At 35.0% G+C, this 23112-nt stretch overlaps 2 protein-coding genes across 2 annotated transcripts; one reads left to right on the top strand and one right to left on the bottom strand.

Moving 5' to 3' along the window:
- Positions 1-4114: 4114 nt before the first annotated feature.
- Positions 4115-14155, bottom strand: LOC122052216 (heterogeneous nuclear ribonucleoprotein 1-like). The gene is made up of 7 exons (XM_042613639.1): positions 14004-14155; positions 13609-13920; positions 13430-13470; positions 5975-6138; positions 5778-5880; positions 5538-5707; positions 4115-4755 (listed from the first exon to the last, which is right to left on the bottom strand). The coding sequence occupies exons 2-7, from the start codon at positions 13887-13889 to the stop codon at positions 4384-4386; spliced, it is 1131 nt and encodes a 376-aa protein (XP_042469573.1). The 5' UTR covers positions 13890-13920; positions 14004-14155; the 3' UTR covers positions 4115-4383.
- A 390-nt stretch (positions 14156-14545) lies between these two features.
- Positions 14546-22621, top strand: LOC122052215 (calumenin-like). Its single transcript, XM_042613638.1, has 7 exons — positions 14546-15150; positions 16281-16383; positions 16467-16532; positions 17180-17350; positions 17544-17640; positions 20820-20943; positions 22255-22621. Exons 1-6 carry the CDS (start codon positions 14610-14612, stop codon positions 20937-20939), a joined length of 1098 nt encoding a protein of 365 aa, XP_042469572.1. The 5' UTR covers positions 14546-14609; the 3' UTR covers positions 20940-20943; positions 22255-22621.
- Positions 22622-23112: the final 491 nt, after the last annotated feature.

Below are 23112 nucleotides of genomic sequence, written 5' to 3'. Positions count from 1 at the left end.
GAGGGTCGAGGAGGTGGTGTCGACGGCTTGTGAATGGGGATGGGAACGCACGAAGGTCTCTAGTTTCTCGCGACTTGCGGAGGGAGACAGCGATGAGACGCCATCGACAATGTTCTCCAACTGCTTGATGAGGAAAAGGGGAGCAGGAGCAACGGCAACGCCTCACGTGAGTGAAGCCCCAAGGGGAGCAGTGGCAACGAGCATCTCGTCAAGTAAGGAGAGAGGAGAGGAGATGAGAGTGACATAGTTGCAAAGGCGACTGTGTTCACCCTCAGGACATCGTCAACCTGTCTTACGACCAATGCAGAGGAGGTAAATCACGGATGACTACTAGCCCTTGGAATAGTAACTAACGCATTAGAGAAATATTCACCTCGGCTATGTCAAAATTCGAATCATAGACTTCAAGTTAATAGTATTTCATATGTTAACCACTAGATCATTCTGAGGGAACGAGAACGACATAGCGAATTGACTGAGAGAGGAGATGGCAGGATAAAATGGTTTTTAACTTTTGGTCTATAATTAACGTTTTATTTAATTAATTCAATCTATTACTTTCTCATAATCTAATGAAAGTATCTTATTAAAATACATCTAAATTTATTTAAAATTTTAAAATATATATAAAAAATTGTTGATTTATTACATATTTTCTATATTATTATTATTATTATTATTATTATTATTATTATTAAAAAAAAATACTCAACTATCATGTTTTAGTTTTATCCGACCTAATTCTGATTTCAAATCAATCCTGCATTGGATCACAATCTTACAAACTATAAACTATGACCGAAGGTAAGAGACACTATTATAATAGATTTATTCAATAGTTGTAATCTAATGGTTAAAATTTTAACCCCCAAGGATTATTACAGTCCATATCTATATGGACATTTTCTCCAATAAATCTTGAGATTAATTTTTAATAGGTACAAAATATATTTTTATAATTTACCTATTTACATCTTACCGTAAAATCATAGTCATTTATATTAAACTGTTTAGAATGACTAATATCACTTTTACTCAATACTACATAGGCTGGATGCACTTTCAATTTTTACTCCATAATTTATATAAAAAAATAAAAAGTATTTTTAAATAGTATCGTATTTTTGAGCTACTTTGGTTAAACTTGCATGTGTTTTTTAATTGTTTCGATTAAAATATGTATTTTTTTTATTTTAGTTAAAAAGGCTTTAAAGGGATGCATCCTAGTGGTGTAGCAAAAATTTACAATTAAAAGTGAATTATGTTGGCCATGTCACGCTGCTGAGATCATGCTCGATCTCGCTATCGTTGCAAGGCCGTGACCAAGGTAAGATTTTACTGTGAGGTCACGGTCAAAGCGAGACTTGCTGTGAGGTCGCCACGAAGTCATCGCTAAGAGAGGAGAGGGAAGGGGAGAAGATCGAGCATACTGATAAGATGCATTCTGGTATCGGAGATCGAAGAGGAGAGGGGTGGAGTGTGCGAGAGATCGGATAGGAGGTCGATCATAGAGGAAGATTTTAGGGCGTTAAAAAGAAAATTCGACAATGAAAACCTTAATTAGAAAGTCAATTAGTGACGGAAACTTAATTCAATTGCTAAAATAACGATAAAACTTATTGTGTTGCTAAAATAATGATAGAATTTAATTTTTCATAGCTAATTAAATAGGTTAAATAAGTATAAAGATGGAATTGACAATAAAATTTAATTTTTATCTCTAAATTAATAGTCATAATTTATTTCGGTCATTAATATATATAAATGATATGATTTAATTGATTAAATTTTCAAATAGTCATCAATAAAATTTATCATCTTCATGTAACAAATCAAACATTAAATGCATGGAAGATCTCAATATTTGTAAGTATTTGATATACTTGCTTATCAAATAAAAATAAAAATATAAGAAAAATTAACCTTATATTTTTACAATACTTAAATTAATTTAATCGAAAGAGATAAAGTAAGAAAATTTTATCTCAATCAAAAAATATTTGTTGTGGAACGTCGACGAAGCGACGACGGCAATGTTGATAGCGAACGACAGTGGTGTTGGTGATAGCGACGTGCGATGATAACAACGTAAACAACGACAAAATCAAGTGTGGCAGAGGATTTTAAAGGTAAAATTAGGTTTAGAGAAGAATAGTAAAGGGATTATGAGAGAAGAACACAAGAGAGAAAAAATAGAGAGGAGATTAGGAGGAAGAAGAAAATATGGGAGGGGAGAAGGGAAAAAAGTATTGAGCAATAGGGAAGAAAAAAATATATATCAAGAGAAAAACAAAGGGTTGGCGGATAGAGGGAAAAAAACAATGTTCGGATTGGTGTTTTGTTTTAATTGAATATTTTGTAAAAATATCCTAAACTTTTAAGAATATGCAACTAAATCTTTTTAAAATAATTTCACTCTATTAATTTTTGTTTTTCACAAATTTCAAGAGGGGGGGTCGTGAGTTCAGATCCTCTGTCCCAAACTCATGTGTCCCCATGTCCCCTTGTCAATCGGACGGTCATGACATCCTTGAAATGTCTGCAACATCTCTCGTGATGTTAACAGAATTCTTGAGATGTGATTTAATTTGTCCGATCAATGAGCGGAACAGATGGAACACGAGAGTTCGGGAAAGAGGATCCGAACTCAGGCGATTGTACCCTCCTCGGCCCATGTAGCTACACCCCTAATCCTATGGATCTTAAGATTAATTTTCAACATGTATAAAAATAATTCACTGGGTATTTGAGCTCCCATATATAAAAAGTCGCTATGCTAAAATAAATATCCCTGTGATTTCACTTTCAAAGAATGTGCTTTGAAGGACTGTTGAAATGACTATTTTATTTTTTTTGCTCCAAGTTTGTAGTAGTTAATTATAGATGCTTACACTAACATGAAAATAACAATATATTTGGGATAAAATATTTGAAGGAGTATGCTTTTTGAATTTTCTTTTTTTTTAAAAAAAATATTTTTAAGGATTTATATAATTTGAGGGTCTTTTTAATTTTTAGCCGTAACAAATCTGATTCTCCTCCTGCTAATAGAACAAGCATAAGGCATATATCTGTCCATGAGTCACTCCTGAAAACTTACAACCACTGAGCATACGACGGTGGCACCGCAGGAGTATCTTTGGCTTCCAGTTGGGTTCTGTGAGCTCGATTTAAAACAGTGAGGCCTTAAATTTAAGGTTTTTTGTATATAAAAAAATTAAAGTGATTAACTGGGAGTTCAAGTTGGCACAAGCGATTAATAAAATAACTACATTTTTTTTTAAAAAAAAAAACAATGATGTGAAGTGGCACATTTAATTGAAGAGATAAGCCTTCGGTTCGGAAATAAAGAATAAAGAATATATCAAGATTTTACTCTTATTTTAAGGTCCCCAATTTATTTTTCTGTACGGCGACTCCAATATTCCGAGTCTTCCTTCCTAATTCATTATCCCTAGAAATGCAAATAGCATCTCATCGAACGGTCAACATCCCACTTAAATATGTCCTGCCACTGCACCATCCTAGAAATGCAAATAGCATCTCATCGAACGGTCAACATCCCACTTAAATATGTCCTGCCACTGCACCATGAGTGAATGCACCATGCCTAAATGTCTTGCAACTGCACCATGATTGAGACTCCTATGAGAATTTACGAAAAAAAAACTTAATGTTGAGAATATTTTGTTGATTTATTATTAGTTACTGTTGCTCACTAAATGAGTTTTAAGCTTTGGCAATGACAATAAATCTTTTTAATCGCCCATCGTTTAAAACTTTGTTTAGGACCGATCGATAACACTACCGCTACATGAGTTCCTATCATCGTTCTAGTCTCATTATTCTATTTATCGTCACCTTCAAGATGCTTTCATCGTCATTCTCGTCTTCGACCTCAGCATTCTTGACGAGTATAAGCTGAGCAGATCGATAGAGCATTCTTGTAAGGGCGGGCGAGCCTGAATGCTGCTTTCATAGCTAACAGATAGTAAATCTGGAGTTAGAATGATTCGAACAGATAGTGAATCTGAAGGAGATCATACCTTTTCGAAACCTTTTTGACTGAAATGATCCAGATAGTGCAATACAGGGGGTGGCAATGAATCTTTCCTGTAACAAAGAGATTGTTCAAACTAACAAATTTGAGTCAGATACATGCCATGGAGTCGATTCATGACTAGGAACTAAGTCAAGAACAAAGCTTAAAAGATTCGCCATGAATAAAATCTAAAATCTGTCAGATGTATGCTTGCAAAAATGTAATAAACACTTTCTCTAGGGCAATTCTTGAGAACGAGAGCTGTAAACAGTTTAGTTTGAGAGATCACCATCGTGTAAATCTCTGCATCAGTGAATTGATTGAAGCTCCGTAACAATAACTCATTTGGTGTAGGGGTGGTACCTGCTCCCATAACCTCCTCGGCCATTGCCGTAACCACCATACCACCCACCATATCCGCTTGGGCCACCGTACATATTCCCGCCGTTGAATCCCCCACCTCCATACATGTAGCCACCATAGTTAGCTCCATAGCCGCCGCCATAACTTTGGACGCCACCGTAGCCGTAGCCTCTCCCATAACCATAGCCTGCACTTCCTCCACCATAATACATATCGTATTGACCACCACCATAACCATAAGAGTTTGCTCGGTATCCACTGCCACTCCTGCTGTGAGCATCATAACTAGCCCTCTCGTTCTTTCTCTGATTGCCACTGGACCTCTTTGGTTCAGCCCTCTTGATTTCAACCTGCAGTTGAAAGAATTGTGTTTGAAATCCTTGAGCAGAAATAAGGAGATTTTTTTCATATTTCATATTCTAGTTCAGTCTCCAATAAGCCTCACTATAACAAACTAGAAAAGCAAAAACAAATATCATTTATCGACTTTTTTTACACAAGATTGTCGCCCTTCGTCAAAATAAAAAAATAAACACAGCCAATAATGAAAAATGAAAAGTCCAAAAATGGAAATAGATTATCGTATCATGGCACATGGTTTTTGCGAGACATAAGTTAAACTACTATCCTCATTAGACAGTTCGCAGCATTTTAAGTCCATGCGATCAGATATTGTCATAGAACTAGAATATTTTCTTGTAAACTTATGCAACAAATCTATGATTGCACTAACAAAAACTGTGTAGTTTTGTCTCTTAAATCTATAATTTTTTTCAAAAATATTTTTAGTTTAAACTAAATTCTTGTATGTTAATGCTGTTTGATTAAAATTATCTACCAAAACCCTGATCATAATGTTGGCAATTATTTGATCTCATCCTTCTTTTCTCTCTCCTTTTCTATTACTTCACATTTCTTTTGTCCATCTTTGCATTCAAACACGTCATTCCAAATAAAAAATGATAAGTAATTAAGTCCAATCTAATGGCACATATGCAAGATTTCAAGTTTTAAAATAATATACTTGTTGTGTGACAAACATGGAAAATAATAATCTGTAAGAATATATGTGCAATTTTGCCTAACCAAACTATTCGAGAACTAGAGAAGGAAATAACAATTGAAAACTTACTTGCTTTCCGTCGAAATCATGCATCTTGCCTTTGGAAATAATTTTATCAACAGATTCCTCATCTTTGAAGGTGACAAAACCAAAACCTCTTGATCGGCCAGTAGCATGGTCAAACATTATTTGGCGCTCAACTACTTCACCATATGAGGAGAAGTGCTCCTTAAGCTCATCTGAAATTTGTTTTATTGTATTAATAGTTCCCAAGATGGGCTACATTTCATAACAAATAAACCCTCTGACCTTCAGTTAGAGATGTGGGTATCCCTCCCACAAAGATTTTCTTCGTCTTGATTCCTGCTTTTGAAGGCATTTCTTCCCTTGGAACTGTTCTTTTAACTTCCACCTGAGCATATAATTGATTGCAAAATCAATCAGTGAAGATCATTAACACAGTGACGGCTTGAAAAAGATATTTGCAAATATTCAAAAGAACCCACAGTTCTCCCATCTATGACATGCTCATTTTCCAAAACCTTGTCTATAATAGACGGATCAGCAAATGTGACAAACCCAAAACCTCTTGGCATAAGGGTGTTCTTGTCCTTCATTATGACCGAATCAGTGATCTCGCCATACTTGCTGAAATGCCTACTGAATGTTTCTGCACCAGTCAACAAGATAAAAGGGGCTGGCAGTTAACTCAATATATGAACCAGGAAAAGTAAAACACAGTGCAAAATGAAAAATTCAATAAACTTCTAAATATGATCAAAGTCAACCAAGATAGCCTTCTTGGTATCCAAAGTCATCAGTTCTCCATATAGTTATTACGGTTGAAATACCAAAGACAACAACCATAATTTGTTAAACCTACAGCTCTATCCTAATTAAATTAATTCACACACTTCCAATTCTCTTGGCTTCCAAAGGTAATAATATAAAAGTTGATAATTTCTTCACTGATTATGACAAACATGAAATATGGTGTGATGTATCTACCTGTGGATACTCTGTCCTTTGTTTCTTTAATATGACAAAAAAAAAAGTACGCATGATGATTAGAAGAACACATCCTTTTGTTGAAAATGGAGTTAAGCCATCTTAAGCTGTTCCAAAATTAGATTTACCCTAAAAGTGTTAAAGAAAGAGTAGTTTCTTTGTTCCTAAATTTCAATTTGACAAGAATTGAAAATTTCTCTGAAGGTTTATGTCCCTAACTTATTTGAAACAAATGTTATTACTCGCTATTTCCATCCTTCAATCAAGCGCATACTTGAAGTTTTTCATAATGGAGTCTCAGATGAAATTCGCTGTAGTCTCTCTTATGCAGGATCTTCAATACACCATCTTATTCTTGGTTATATACTCCTAAAGACAAAGACATCGTATGAATCCCAAAAGAGTGAACAAATACAACGACAAATTAATGAACTTTTAAAAGAATAATTCAAACTGAAAAAACATGAGTCTTTATGGCATTACCACACTTCTTTTAACGAAAGATGGTTCCTTCCAAATGTATGTGGATTGTGAATAGTAGAGTAGTGAAAGAGTATCATTATAATTACTGCTTATTTCATACCGCCTTCCTGACTTGATCAACTTCATAGCGCTTCGATATTTTTTTCTCGAATTGAATTTAAGGACAATGAGGAACAAAAAAACAACTTCCAAAAGAAGAGATGGATTGTCTAAATAGATGGCAATGCCTTTGGTTTCTAATGCTTTTAGTACTTCTCTGAGACTGATGAACCATCTTTTTAAATCTCATTAGCAAATTTATAATTATTTGCTTTTATGACATTCTTGTCTATGACAAAGATAAAAGAGGATTAACTGTATCATCTATATCTTAGTTTTAAAATTTAAAGAGAGCAAAAGGTTTTATGTGGATTTGATGAAATGGTCATTCTTGACAAATAATATTAAATTCTTGGACTGTGTTATCTATTCATAAGGTATTAAGATATGTCCTTCTAAAGTGAGAGTTATACTCTCGTAGCCTAAGTCAAATACACATTGAACTTCAGAGTTTACATGTTCTTTCTTCTTTTTATCATCATTTCATCAAGAACTTTAGCTCTATTATTTCTCAAATCACTGAATGATTAAAGGGTGAATCTTTGTTAATAAAAAAAAAGGCTTAAAGAAGTTTTAAAATTATCAAGAAGAAGGTGGTCAAAGCCTCCTCGACTTCAACCAAATGTTTGAAAGTTATTCAAAAGTTATTCAACTCTCGCAAGGATTATTCCACTATTATTCAACCATAAACACAATAAAGATATCTTTTACAAAAAAGTTTATTTTTTTCCTTCAATCATGAGACTTTGAAATATATCAATGGACAACACAGCTTAATTATAGCCATAACAAATAACTGGAATTTCTTTAAGCATATATTTCTGTAATCAAGTACAAAGCAATTGCTTTTAATCAAGTAGATGATATCCTATGCTGAAGATGTTCTTTGCCAACTAGTATGCAAGTGAAAGTTGAGAATTAGAAGTGCTGAAAGAACTTTAGAGTGATGATTTCTATTTTGGTGAAATTTGGAAAGTATGGCAAAATGACCTTTCCTAACAATTCTTGATCCAAACTGATTTTCTTTTCAACATAATCTATTATGCATTTTTAATTGTTTTGTCATCAAATAAGCATACGAAGGTGAACTTAAGCATCTAAAGGTAGACTTAATGGACCTTTTGGTTGAGATGGAACCTGACATTGCTACAGTGGCATTTCTATTAGTGGCACTTCAAGATGTCAAACTTTATATTAAGAGATGCCAAACTAATCATATTGCTATACACAGTACCAAATTACCAGCTTCTGCACACCATTGTCAGTAACTAATGTACCATGATATGAAGTAAATATTGATTTTGTCTTAGACTTGCATCTCCAAGGAAAAATTCCTCTGTTATGGTGATCAAATTCTAGAATGAATCACTTTGTTCCTTGCAGGGAAAAATTTGGATGCATTCATATGCTAATCCGAAGTTTGGCAGACACTTTTGGCACACATTATGAATAAAGCTTGGTACTTCAATTTAGTTCCTTTTATCTTCCACAGAATTTATCATTATCATACTCAAAATGTTGGACAGATAGAAATTATCAATCAAATTTAAAAAAAATCTTTTAACAAGGTTGGGTAAAAATCTTTGCCAATAGGATTTAACTGTAGCTCATGCTGAATTTCTTTAACAAATAAAACAATTGGTCAAAGTCCCCTTCAAGTGCATATGGTTGTAGTCCAACTACCTCTTGATTTAACTTTTCCTACCACTCAAAATTTTAGTGCTGATGATAAGCAAACAAAGACTATCAAGAAAATACATTAGCAAATTCATGGAGACATCAGTAATCATAATGGAAAATATAGAGATATTGCCAATAATCACTACACACTTGTTGTTTCAAAGTAGGCAGCCTTGTTTAGATCTATAACGCTTTCCTCAAGGTTGTTATAGAAAACACAAGCCTCCTGCAGATAGGCTATTCAATGTTCATTGAAGACTTGGTGAAAACCATTACAAGATCGAACTGAGAATATGATGTTCAGTACCTTTAATGTTTTTGAGCTTATGCCAGTATGAAGAAGATGATAAGAATCAAGATGTAACCTTGAGGTCGAGTTCTTTTTAATTGAGGAAGAATGATGCTGAAGCAACCAACTCAGTCTCAACCCTTTGGATCAAGCTACTTTGTTAGAAGTTGAGCATTGAAAAGAGTCTCTTTTGAAAATATGTTACATGCAAGCATACTTTTGGCACTTAATAAATTTTATATTGTAGTGACAAGGATACATGATGTGCATGGGTAAGCCTCGGTGTAAAGGATCTTTTGTATCAAATCAATGAATGAAGCTTGCACACTCTTTTGGATATGATTTTTTTCATGTCTATTGAATAAGTTGGACTTTTTTCTCGTCCTTGAACATTAAGTTGGGTTTCTTCTTTCCCTTGAACATTTTGCTGGGCTTCTTCTTTCCCTTGAACATTAAGTTGGGTTTCTCTTTCCCTTAAATATTGATACCTTCAAAGTCACCACTTTGTCTCTTCTTGGTGATTCCTTCTAAGGAGAAGTTTTCCCTTGGTGACTTTTGGATACCTAATTCAGTGTTGACCACTAACTCATCATCCACTTGTCCTATGCCATAGCTTGTATTCTTTGAGTGTAAATCTAACATTCTAATTTTTCAAGAAGAAATTGTCATGGAAATTTTGTAGTATACAACAACAACAATAATCAAGTCTTATCCCATTAAGCGGGGTCGACTATATAAGCCCTCCTAGCTATTGAACTCTATCCTCTACTATATCATCTTCTATAATTAAATAATATTATAGTATAAGCTAATTTAATTCCACCAGGAAGATATTAAGCATTTTAAATAAAATTTTGAAGTTTAAGAATGAACAATATTAATAAATGATCAGTTCAATGTTTGGATGCCCTTGGATATGGATCGTGTAATGGGATGGTTTACCGACTGATCGCCAGAATCAATCTTTGTCTTCTTGGTTTTATGACTTTGACAGCCTGCAGTGGTAAGGATAATTTGAGGCTAGTTGAGATTAGAGAACCTATCAATCTAGGAAGTTTGATTTCTTTTTTGTAAACTCAGCTGTAATCTTTATTGCATTATTCCAGCCATTTAAATACAACTACTAACGATCCTTCCCGACAAAGGAAGAAAACAAATACCGAATAAGAAAGGTTTTATTTTTACTAAAAATAAAAGATACTAGACTCAATCCTGAAAATAAAAGATACTCGACTTAAATAAAAATCAATTACTGAATCAATTCTCTTGATATGCACCCTTTTTTCTAAATATATTGTGTATTTGATGGGCTCCAGATTCTCTTTTGTTGCAAAGGCTTGCCCACGGTCCATAACATTACTCCCTCCCTGAAAAATAGGTTTGTCCGTAAACACGAATGAGGGGTAACGTTCCATGATAGCTACTACATCTTCCTATGAATCTGCATGGTTTGAGTGTGGATGCCTATGGAAATTTCAACATCCTCGACATAGTCTTGTTCATCAAAATTTCTAATTCCTCAAGCTAGAAAAGACATTTGCAATGGTGACCGGGAGTGTAAAGTTCATCGCAATTAAAACAAAGGCCCTTGGCACATTGTTCTTCCATTTCCTCCCGATTTAATCATTTGATAAATGGTTGCTTCGGTGGCTAGATGGGGACGCATCACGGTATGATGGTAGATTCAAATCGTTTAGAGCCATGTTCTTCAAGAAGGGCAAAACTCATAGCCAATGTGAGATCTTCTAGGAGGCGAAGCTCGACTTCTACAGCGATGTGATCTTGGAGGCCACTTTTGAATATTTGAACTTCTTGTCTAATGTTAAGGAACTCGCTCGTGCCGCCAATTCTTCGAACTTTCGCTAATAATCTTCCACGAATCCTGATTGTTGAAGTTTGGTAAGCTCGCCCAATTTGTGGTTACGAATAGGCAGCCTAAACCTCATATTACACTAATCTTGAAATTCCTCCCATTGAATACGAGGTCGATCACGTTCTAGTTTGATGAACCATACTTAGTCATCTCCCTCAAGATGGAACGAGACTAGGTCAACCTTTTATTCCTCCGGAATATGTTGATGGCGAAAAAAATGGTCACATCGATTGAGTCATCCCAAAGGATCAAACTAACCATCATAACGTAAGAAATCCAATTTCGAATACCGTGGTATATATGAGGATCCCTCCTCATGGCCACGGTACCCTTTTGAGCGGTACCCTTGTGTGTCAAGATGATTGCTGCTTTCTTCACCTTGATTGCTGTTGTGCGAGTATAGCTTAGAGAAGTCTTTGGACAATACCCCTAGTTGAGCGTAGATGAGCTACTGTTGTTTTTCATTGGCTGTTTTGCCCTCTTGGTAAATTTTGAGAAAAGCATCAAACATTGTTGAAATGCTTGTGAGTCACCCATTACGATGAGCTCTAATAACAATTTGTTATGCCCTTGGATATGGATCGTGTAATGGGATGGTTTACCATCAGCGGAATAATCTTTGTCTTCTTTGTTTTATAACCTTGACGGCCTATGGTGGTAGGGATAATTTGAGACTCGTTGGGATTAAAGAACCTCTCAATCTAGGGGATTTGATTTCTTTTTGTAAACTCAGTCGTAATCTTTATTGCATTATTCCAGCCATTTAAATACAACTACTCATGATCCTTCCCGACAAATACTGACTAAGAAAGGTTTTATTTTTATTAAAAATAAAAGAAACTAGACTCCTACTAAAAATAAAAGATACTAGACTTAAATAAAAATCAATTAGTGAATCAATTCTCTTGATATGCACCCCTTTTTCTAAATTTCTCATGTATTTGATGGGCTTCAGATTCTCTTTGGTTGCATGGGCTTGCACACGGTCCATAACAGATGTTTCAATGTCTCATCATTAATTTAAAATTAATTGTGATTACATATAAATGAGGCTTGAATTGCACAAGAAAGCTCCTCAAGAAATGTGGGACCATGGTGCCCTAGAGCAACTTTTGCATTCAGCAATGCTTCTTACCCAACATAAAAAAATGTTCACTTAAATACCCAACATAAAAAAATGTTCACTTAAATATAGACAAACACGACTTTCAAAATATCATTATTTTATATCTTAATAAAGCTTGACAAAATCAGGTAAAGTTACATAATCGACTGATAATTACAAAGTGTGAACTACTGATAAGACATTACACAAATATATCATTCTTAAGATCTCTCAAGTAACGAGTAATCAGTCTTCATCTGCAAGCATCATGACATGACTTGCATATGCAATAAAAAAAAAAGACATCCCGGTGCACGAAGCTCCTGCCATGCGGAGTCCCGAGGAAGGATACATTGTACGCAGTCTTACCCTGCTTTTTGCAAGAGGTTGTTTCCAGGATTCAAACCTTTGATTTTTTGATCACATGGCAACAACTTTACCGTTGCGCCAAGGTTCCCCTTCTTGCATATGCAATAATAATCCTTTTTATTTTATAACAATCTATCGACAAAAGCCTTATGCCCTAAATAACTTATTTACACCATACGAGTAAAAAAGGAAAGAACTAGCTGTCTTTAGCTACAGGTTGAGTCACCTGTCTTGACTCTGATCATTTTTCTTTGGTAATTTTATATATCAGTAAAATGTGGCCAGTCAATCAATAACATAAATCAGTGGAACACAACACTTCATCAAATTAAGTCGGAACTCAAGTTATTAAGACAATTTTGCAACCAGAAGATCAACCTCATGCCTTCATCAATATCCTACTTAACAAGACTCAATTACCTGAGGAAAATTCTCTACCAGACTAGGAGATTGTTATAGATCCTTGGTCAATCATGCTACCAAGACACTAATAATCTAAACGTTTGTAGTCAGTAACAAAAACTACTATCAATCTTGATGGGGAAATCACAAAAATTGTAAATCCTTGCATGTACAATTTGATTAAATGAAAACCAGCTGTTTAAGCAGATTCAATAAGCAATTGTCATTGGCAGTTTGCACGTGGCTTTGAGAATGTTTGATTGTTGGTAACAGTAAGATCAATTTATATTTTACACAATATCTACAGAAGATATTGCATGACAAAATGAATAGCTTCACACAAAAAAAACAGCCTAATAGAAATGAAAACATTAATTTACACTGCATCATTCACATATCCAATTTTTAAGGCATTTGATAGTAACAATTGATAAAGAATTTTTAATTTAATTCTGAAGTTCTAGTTTTATAGTCAAAAGGAAACAGAAACTTCAAAATGAAACTCATTGATTACTATCGTTATTGAAACAAGTTATTCCCCAAAATTAACACAACTAAATGTTGAAACAAATGCAAGTAACACCAATTAAGCAAAGAACTTGCTTGAAATAATCAAACTAATGGAATGATGGATCTCAAGGGAAAGGCCATACCTTCCGTAGTGTCCCAAGCAACACCACCGACAAAGATTTTTCTACCACAATCAGAAAAGGAAAAAAATTAAAGTTGATTTCTGTGTTCTATATCAACAAGTCTTCCTGGCAGCATCAACACATGCTCGTCCAGGTTGATCTAAAATGTGTATCAAAACTCCAAGGATCAAATCACTAACCCTGCTGAAGAGGTAGCAGCATCAGCTTGCTTCATCTCCTCTTCACCGTTATCCACATTTTCCGATCTCTTACGCGGTGAGTCTTCTCTTCTATCTCCAATTCCAACACCTTCTCCTTCCCCTGCGCTACGATCGAGGCCTCCGCCTCCCATTTCTTCTTCTTCTTCCTCCACTTCTTCTTCTTCTTCATATTCCTCGACCTCCTCCTCAATCTCCTCAACATCGTACTCGCACTCGAACTCGCCGCCGACCGTCTTCTCGTTCCCCTCGGCGAGCTCCATCAGCGAGACGCTGCTCCCTCGACCTATGCACCTGCAAAATATCAATCTTTACGGACCACAGCACTTGTCCACTGATCTACGGCTCAAGGAAAATATCGAAACCCTAGTTAGTACGTAGAAATCCAGGATCTGAGACGAAAAAGACTAAGATCAAACACTCGGATCGAAGCGAAGTCGAAGAAACCCTAGCGAGCTCAAGCTCAGCCGCCGCCCACCGTCTAGAAGAACAGTCGGTACGGTATGCCGCTGGAGCTACTTAACCATCGTCGGGTCGAGACAACTGACCACCTCCGCCACGGCTCAGTCGAACCGGACCGGTTCAGTGAACCGGGACATTTACTTGTGTACTCAAGCCACGTCAGCAAATAATTACCCTCATTTTGAATGGTAACCAAATCGGGCCCCGCAATTCAACCTCCAATCAGTCAGAGTGTACAAGGAGACGTTTTCCGTCCCAGTCGGTGCTTCTTGCATGCACAATCTGTCATAGTGATCCCAGTTACTTCCAGATCACGATTCATCGAAAAAAGTGCTATACTAAAACTGGGACCGGAGGATTAACCAATAATATCTGAATGTATGGGATTGGTGACTTGGTTGAGATAGGGGATCCGTGCAGGGTCGGCGCTCTTGCGTGATATATTATCCCAGTTTAAAAAAAGGGGCAAAGGCGTGAGGAGGAAGGCGAGAAGGGAAGGGAAGGGAAAGAGCGAGGCGGAGATGGCGAGATCGCCCGTGTTGATCTACTTGGGCGTGGTGCTCTTCGTCGTCCTCCTCCTCTCGTTCGCTCCGAGCCGCCCCAACCGCCTCCACCGCCGCCTCAAACTCCGCTCGGCCGCCCATCTCTCCACACCGTCGGGCCTAGATCGCCGCAGCATTCCCTTCGATCCCATCATCGCTGACATCGAGCGCGTCCGCGAGGATAGGGAGTGGGAAAAGAGCCACTACTTTCCGGAGGGCCACGCCCCCGCCATGGAGTCCCAGCCCGAGTGGGAGGACTTCATGAATGCTGAGGATTACATCAACGACGAGGAGCGTTTCAATGTCACTCATCGCATCGTGGAGCTGTTCCCCAAGATTGACGTCGGCCGTGCTGACGGATTCGTCACCGCCGATGAGCTCACGGAGTGGAATCTCAGACAAGTGGAGCAGGAGGTACTGCACAGGACGCAGCGGGACATGGAGCTCCATGACAAGAATCATGATGGCTTAATCTCTTTCACTGAGTATGAGCCGCCCAGCTGGGCCTATAGATTGCATGGTCGGTAAAAAAAAGCTCCCTCCTTGATGTCATACACTGTTCTAATTTCAAGAAGTCCTTTTTTTTTTTTTGCTACTTTCCTATGAGTTATAAGTTCTGACTTGCAGAAATCTCCGACCTTTCCTTTTTTTTTCTTTTGAACTTTTTCCCTTCACAAAAGATATTGAATCTGTAGTGTTAGTAGTGGAAATCCGGGCGTTGTATCCCTTTACCTGATGACCATTAGTGGGTTCATATCTACTAAAAGATCAGCATTTTTGCTATTCAATCTTTGATAATTGAATCTGATAGATGAACATTGCTTCCTTGCTTATGTGTTATTCCAGTCTAAGTAGCTGTAAAAATATTTTCGCCATAATATAGAGAATATTTTGATGGCCCAAAAACATCAAAAAAGAAAAGAAAGAAAGTTGGAGGAAAACAACCAAACAAGAAAGTAATTGCCTGATAGAAAGAGAAATTTTACTAAGAAAAGTATGGATTTGATTCTTGATCGCTTGATATGCTTAGAGACCATCCTCTTATGTACAACTCAAAAGAACAATCTAGACTTGGAAAAATATAGGTGATGCGGTCAACCATTGAAATTATAAGAATATGAAAAGTCTAAAAAATTATTTAATTTTAATGTAGTTCCAAGTAGTCAACTTGAGTTTCCAACAAGTTGTAATTCCAAAAGACGTAGTTCGAAAAAGCTAACTTTAGTTTTCAACAAGTTGTAATTCTGAAAAATCAAGTTTAATTTCCAACTGTAGCATAGTAGGATTAAATTATGAGGACGTAATTTTATATCAGAAGTTTCTGATTAGCTGATGTAAAACTGTTTTAAGCAGAAAATAGCATAAAGCCTTGATTAAATTCAAGTTGAACATAATAATCAAGATTTAGGAGGAACGTGGAGTGTTTAAAAACAAAGATCAATTCTTGTATCGGTGGAGTGGATATGTTACAGCTGCTAAAATCGTTATATTTAATTTAATCAAGCTCAACACTTTCGGCATCAAGTTATCCATTCTATAATTTCGGACTGGTAGAAGTTTTGATAATGGAAATACATAAAATTTTCTATATTGTAATTCTAACATAAATCAAGTAGCTTACTTATCCATTTTCTCTTGACATATTAACAGATGACAACTCTACTGACAATAAAGTGGGTTGGTGGAAAGAGGAACACTTCAATGCTTCAGATTGGAATGGTGATGGCCTTCTTAATTTAACAGAGTTTAATGAGTATGTCTTTGCTTATCATTCTCATGCTGATTGGAAATGGTGTACCTTTTCTGATTGATACTTTTCCAATTTTTTGTCTGCAGTTTCCTTCATCCAGCAGATGCTAGCAATCCCAAGTTGATCAGATGGTTAGCTAAGGAAGAAATTAGGTAACTATAATAAATTCACTAATTAAGTATTACTTTGTTTATTTACCATTTGCACTAATCTTAGTGTACATGCAGATTTTATTGTGGTGTGTAATGGAACTAAAATGTGTGATTATGACTAGGTTTTGAATTTTAAATTAATTGTGTAAAGGTATACATTGGTTATCTAGTGGACTAATTATGATATCCCCTTCTTGCTTCTGTATTGAAATTTCTTCATTTTGCAGATCTTAGATATTCTGCAAAAAATTGCCAATTTCCTAATCCTCATCAGCTATTTTATATGCAGCCCATAGAACTGATATCTCTCTAGATCTCATCAGTCCCAATTAATTTCTAGCAGTTTAAAAATTCAGGAATCAAGTATGCCCAGTCCTGGATGACCTTGTAGCCACGGTTTGCCGATGCACTTCTAATTGATCTTAATCTTGAGGATTTACACACTTATGATCAGATTTATGATGAATTTTAACACATCTGCTCAGATACTAAATCTAAATGTGCTTTTATTTTCTATCAATAGAAAAAATTGTTTGTTTGTTGTAAATAAAAACCTTATATTCTCTTGTGCTATTTAATTTCTAGATCTCATTTATTTATTTATTTATTTGTTTTGTGGGTAAGATGCTCTAAATTTTTTATTTCAGGGAAAGAGATAAAGATAAAGATGGGAAACTTAATTTTCAAGAGTATTTTAATGGCTTATTCAACCTAATAAGGAGAACTGATGATGTTCATAATTCCACATTTAAATCTGAGACCTCCTCAGAGATGCCAGCTAAAAATTTATTCTCAGAGCTTGACCGTGACAATGATGGGTATGTTTGAGGGTTCATTTATGCTATTATGACATAGCAGCCTTTCTGGTTATGCTCACTGGGGTTTATTTATGTTTTGAGTATAGATGGTCTAAAATCAAATATTCTGGTTATTTGCATTGGGATATATTCATATTCATTCTATTACGAATACAGATGGATATCATATCAAATTTGTTGGTTTCCTTGACAGTTTCTTGTCTGAAGATGAGCTTTTACCTGTTATTGGTGATATACATCCATCAGAACGTTATTATGCAAAGCAACAAGCTGATTATGCTATTACTGAGGTACTTTTTTGGGTTCACAGAAGATTTATCTTCATTCGTTATCAAATACAGATCATGGTAGACTAGATTATTGGAATCTTGGCAAATCGATTACTATGTTCTATTGCATTAATTTAGCATAAGCTACATTCCTTTGACTTTCACTGAGTATCTGAATTGTCATGGAAAACATCTGGCACTTCATTTTCTAGAAAGCATTTCATGTGGTTGACAGGGGTGCTTGTTTCCAACTCGGAAATGTCAGTGTGTCTTCAGTATCTGACATGGATGCGAGAATGATATATAAAGAGGAATATCATAAAATATGACCTAGAGGAAGAGAAATAGTAAAATTCGCTTTCTGCTAGCTGTCTCAGTTATGGAAGTACTTAAAGGATTCTAGTAAAATAATTTCTAAAAAGGAGAATGTATAGTTAAGATGTGTTTTCAGTTATCAATATGCATACCTTGTTCATATTTCATCTAGTGAAATGGCATGTATTTATAGTGTAGTATAGTATTAAATATTCCTAAATCTTGGATATATATGGGTGTGTTTCCCATACTGCAATTGAATAGGGACTAAGTGTTGGTTTTATTCAAATAATAAATTGGAGCTTATCAGCTGATGTTATCAGCTACTAAAATACAATGGGATATTTGCAAAGTTCATACTTGCAAATGTTGAATGAATTTGATAACAGGGCATGCATCTTTTAAGGTATTGACAGATATTGGTAGCTTTGAAAATCCTGTAATTGAGTTGATCTCTGCGGCCAATCACACCAGTATTTTCAGATCTTCCACATGGTGTCTTGATTTTGCCTATCTCTTCTTCTTAGGCATCAAGTAAAATCAGGTTTAAGTGCAAGCACTGTAGGGTTAACCTTACATGATTTTTTTTTTGTTTGGGAACAAATAGTTGTACTTTCACTCTTTTGGTGTTGGTCTCGGAAGGCTCTATGATGCTACGCTCAGCTCACTAACATTTATCAGAACCTTTAAGCAATCTATAATTAAGCTTATTTATTAACTTGCCTAAACTTTGATTAATTATTTACCAGTTACTTTTGTTTATTAAAATTAAAGTTGTGATTAATCTTATAAATATTCACCAGTTAATAAACAGTCCAATAAGTGAATTATCATGTGCGACACTCGACATGTGAATAATTACAAAATAAAATTTCAAGTAATCAAGTTGTGTAATTATTCACCAGTTAATTTTGTTTATTAAAATTAAATTTGTAATTAATTGTTTTAAATACTCACTAATTAATAAATAACCCAATAGTTAATTATCATGAGCAACACTCAATAGGTGAATAATTATAAAATTAAATTTCAAGCAATCAAGTACTGCAAGGAAAATTTGCACCGTGACGAAGATAGTATTTTAATGGAGACCGTGATATACCGTCTAACTAAAGTAGTCTCAAGTAAAATATCACATAAAAACTCAATCATTCAAGAAGGTTGACAAATGCAAAATAAGTGCATATGAATAGCATGATTATGTTTATGTTTCCCTTTAAATGGTCTAATGACATTTCTCAAACCTAAATTTAGAGTGTAATTAGAGATTCTGGTAATACTTATATTCTGTGCCATGTATCATTTTGTTAACTTCTATCATGGATCTAGATGAATAATTCAATAAAGAAAGTGAAACAGAATAATCATCATTTGATGCATGTCTTTGAATTGAGTAGATAAGATATAAGGGGGTGTTTGGTTGATGGGTTTGGGAATGAGGGAATGGAATGATAGTAAAAGATAGTGTTTGGATTATGGGTTTGGGAATCACATTTTGGGAATGATTACCAAATTTATGGGAATCAACCAAACCCATATAACTTGATGGGTTTCATTTCCATTCCTATTCCCATTCCACCCTACTATCAAATCCATACCCATAGTCATTCCCATCATTTAACCAAACACCCACTAAGAATTTGTGCTTCTCTTTGCAAGAACAGTGTTGGATAGTCTGTCATTGGTGGTGATTGATGTTAGAGAAACTTTCATAATAAATAAAATAATTTGTAAAAGACAAGATGCACCTTTTACGGTTCATCAACCATTAATTGATTGATCAATCAAGGTGCAACCATGAAAATTCATCAATTTTTTTTTGGGAAAATGAGGCACAGAGCTCATTAGCGATGACTGCTAAGTCAGCAATCTGGCAGTGGCTGTAGCTCCAGCATATTTGGTTTCATGCATGAAGTATAATGAGGAAAGTTTTGGGAGGAAGAGAAAATTTGATACTTCAGAATAGACTGTGGATGGGGAAGTGACAATCTGGATGCATCAGAACACTTATTCTAGGAATGACTGTTCCTATTCTATTCCTAGTTCTTAAGGAATAAGGATTCTAACAGAAAGGTATTCCTAATTCAAATCTGTTACCAAACACAGGAATATCTGTCAGAATTCATGGGGAAAAGAATATCCATTCCAGTGAGTCAAACATGCAATAAGAATTTTAACCTATTGCTAAACAAGGTTTTCTTGGACTCAGGTTTTGTTGTGTAGAGTTCACCTGTATCATAAGACTTGGTTAGCAATAATAAAACAAGATAAAATTCATTTAAATATAGAAGAGGATATAATAAAGGATTGAGTCCAATGGCGTATGAGAATCCATATAGCTAGCCCCAATTAGTGGGATAAAGGCTTGGTTGTTGGTGTTATAGTGTTCAGATGTATCGACATACTTGAGAAGGTTCATAGATTCTCTCTACTTTGGAGGTTCGTTTGTCCACTAAATTGTAAAATTTGGAGAAAGTAATGTTCACAGCATCTTTACCTTCTCCCAGGTTAAGAATTTGTAAACTTGACAAATCTTTTGAGATTAATATGATTTTCAATTTCATCTTCTAGAGCGACAAGTAGAGCTGCTAAAAGTATGTTGCGAAGTATATTCTTTCTGAGATGCTTCTAGTTGCTTAGCAAACCTATAGATTTCATACTGGCTTTAAAATAAGAATCAGAACTAATTGAAGCACATAAGTGTTATTCCAAACATACTATTGATATATTACGCTTTATCCACACATTTTCTACACGTATTCTTTAATTTGTTTCTGCACCATTAATATTTCGTGCTGGAATAATATACTTCATTTTCTTCGCTCTTTTATATATAATTTGAAAGGTAATTCAGCTTTTCTGAGCAATTATTGGCTAACCTTCAGGCAGATACTGATAAAGATGGGCGTTTAAGTTTGAAAGAGATGATCGAAAACCCCTATGTATTCTACAGTTCTATTTTCACAGACGACGATGATTATGACTTTCATGATGAGTTCCGTTAACCAGGTACTTATATTGTTTTAGGCTACACTCTTTGAATTTGTCATAATTCATTTACAGATCCTTTTTATTACAGATTGTTAGTTGAGTTATTACAATTCATTTTTATTATGGATCCTTCTATACCAACAAACAATTTTTTTTATCCCTCCATCATTAATCTAAATGATCGTGTAACTTGTATTATTATTAATTTTATTTTTATCAAAAAACTGTTATATGATATTTAATCGGAAAACAGAGACTCCACAGTAAATGGTAGGTAACATTCTATCTTCATGTAATGATCAACAGATCATGTTTCTGAAAATAGTTTTGAGTTTATTTATTTATAGTCAGTGTCTTTCTACATCTTGTACATTTTTAGATTTATCTGAGTTGATAATTGAGAACATTCATGTGCAACTTTATGACTCTTTTTCTCCCTTTCACATCTTGCCACCAAGCTAACTAAGCTTTGAAATCCTAAATTATATAACCTACCAATTACTTTTGCTCTTTCAACATATCTGCAAACTCAAGAAAATTGTACTGTCATTATCGATCTTGATTTGCTTGATTTCTCCAGCTAGCCTCTACTTTTTCAGCATTTTACTGAATCATGCATGCATGTTTTAGGATTTCTCATTTCACATATTTAATTTTCATGATACCCAAATCATGTACCATATTCCTGAAATATCCCTCTTCTTTATATTTTTATTTCTACTCGTTTAAAAATTTACTGTTCTTAATTTATGTTATTAAATTTAAATCCGAGGGCATGGATACATTAAGGAGGCTTGTAGAAATACAAACTCATTTATGGACATAGAGAATTTTGAATTATTTCAAATCAAAATCAATATATTCCTGTCAACCTCCTTAATGTATCATCCATGTCCTCATATCTGAATTTGACAGCGTAAATTAAATTGAGAGCAATGAATTTTTAAACTTGCAAAAGTTCAATAAAATTCATCACAAGGTCATTATAAGACCTGGACAATGGTACTCACTACTAACCAATCCTAGGACTATCCTGATTCGAAAAATATCAAACTTTTGAATTTTCGAACGGTGTATGTCTAGATGATTTGAATTATTTCAAACCTAATGTATCTACGTCGTCGGATTTGAATTCGAGGATGGCATAAATTAAGAATAGTGAATTTTTGAATGAGTAAAGGTAAAATATAAAAGGAGGGGCATTTCAATAATATGGTATATGATTTGAGTATATGAAAGTTAGGTACGCTCAATGAGAAATACTGCATTCTCAGTTTAGTAAAATGTCATTTTTTTTTCCCCTTAAAGTTTGACACTATGAATTCACAGGAAGCTTTCCCTGGATGACAAGCCTACATTCGCCAGACCCATAAGCTGTTACATCTGATTCGCATGGTTAGACATGAGCAATGCGATCGGACCCAGCTCAGTCCTAACTTTGCTCAGATCCTCGACAGTTAGTAAGTTCATTTGTTTGTTCTGTTCGGTTTCCGGTTCATATTCCCTTGGATGCTCACATGTAGATTAGATCACTAGAGGATGATAGGCATTGGAATTAGAAGCATAAGTTGATCACCATCAACTAGTTACAACTTTAGTATTGTGTTGCTTTAATGTTATCTCGTTGACCTTGAATTGCCATGTGTAAATTGACTTTTCTATAGTTTTATTGAGTCAACTCATAAGTTTTAAAGGACAGGAAAAACAAGAATATAGAAATATGTGAATGTCGCTTGAAGTATGAAGTGCAACAGGATATATTGTTTGGGTTAGCCACATACATTAAAACTGGTTTGGACCGGCGGTCTGGACTGGTCGATTTGACAGGAAACATGAAACTCGGTTTTGAATCTGATCTGGTCGAATAACCACCGGAGTAGGTCAAACTCTAATAAAACAGATTGAGTTGAATTGGACGAGTTTGGTCAAACTCGGACAGAGGGATTTTGTGGAGATGGACTTTCTTATTTAAAACTTGGATAAAATTGTTGTTTTTACAATTTTAATAAAATAATGAATAAAAAGGTGGTTCGGTGTATGAAATTTTTGTAAATGTGAGGTCGGAAGAATGGGATCGGATTTATTATATGCAATTTTAATGCAAGAGATTATTTTTGCGATTAGGATTTATTTAAATTTACTGCCGGATTTTTTAAAAAATGAATAGTAAGATAAAAATTATAAACT

The sequence above is a fragment of the Zingiber officinale genome, chromosome 3A (assembly GCF_018446385.1).
Source record: "Zingiber officinale cultivar Zhangliang chromosome 3A, Zo_v1.1, whole genome shotgun sequence".
In the NCBI taxonomy this organism is placed as follows: Eukaryota; Viridiplantae; Streptophyta; class Magnoliopsida; order Zingiberales; family Zingiberaceae; genus Zingiber; species Zingiber officinale.
The sequence above is the reverse complement of the archived record's forward strand: the minus strand, read 5'-3'. Positions and strand labels throughout refer to the sequence as shown.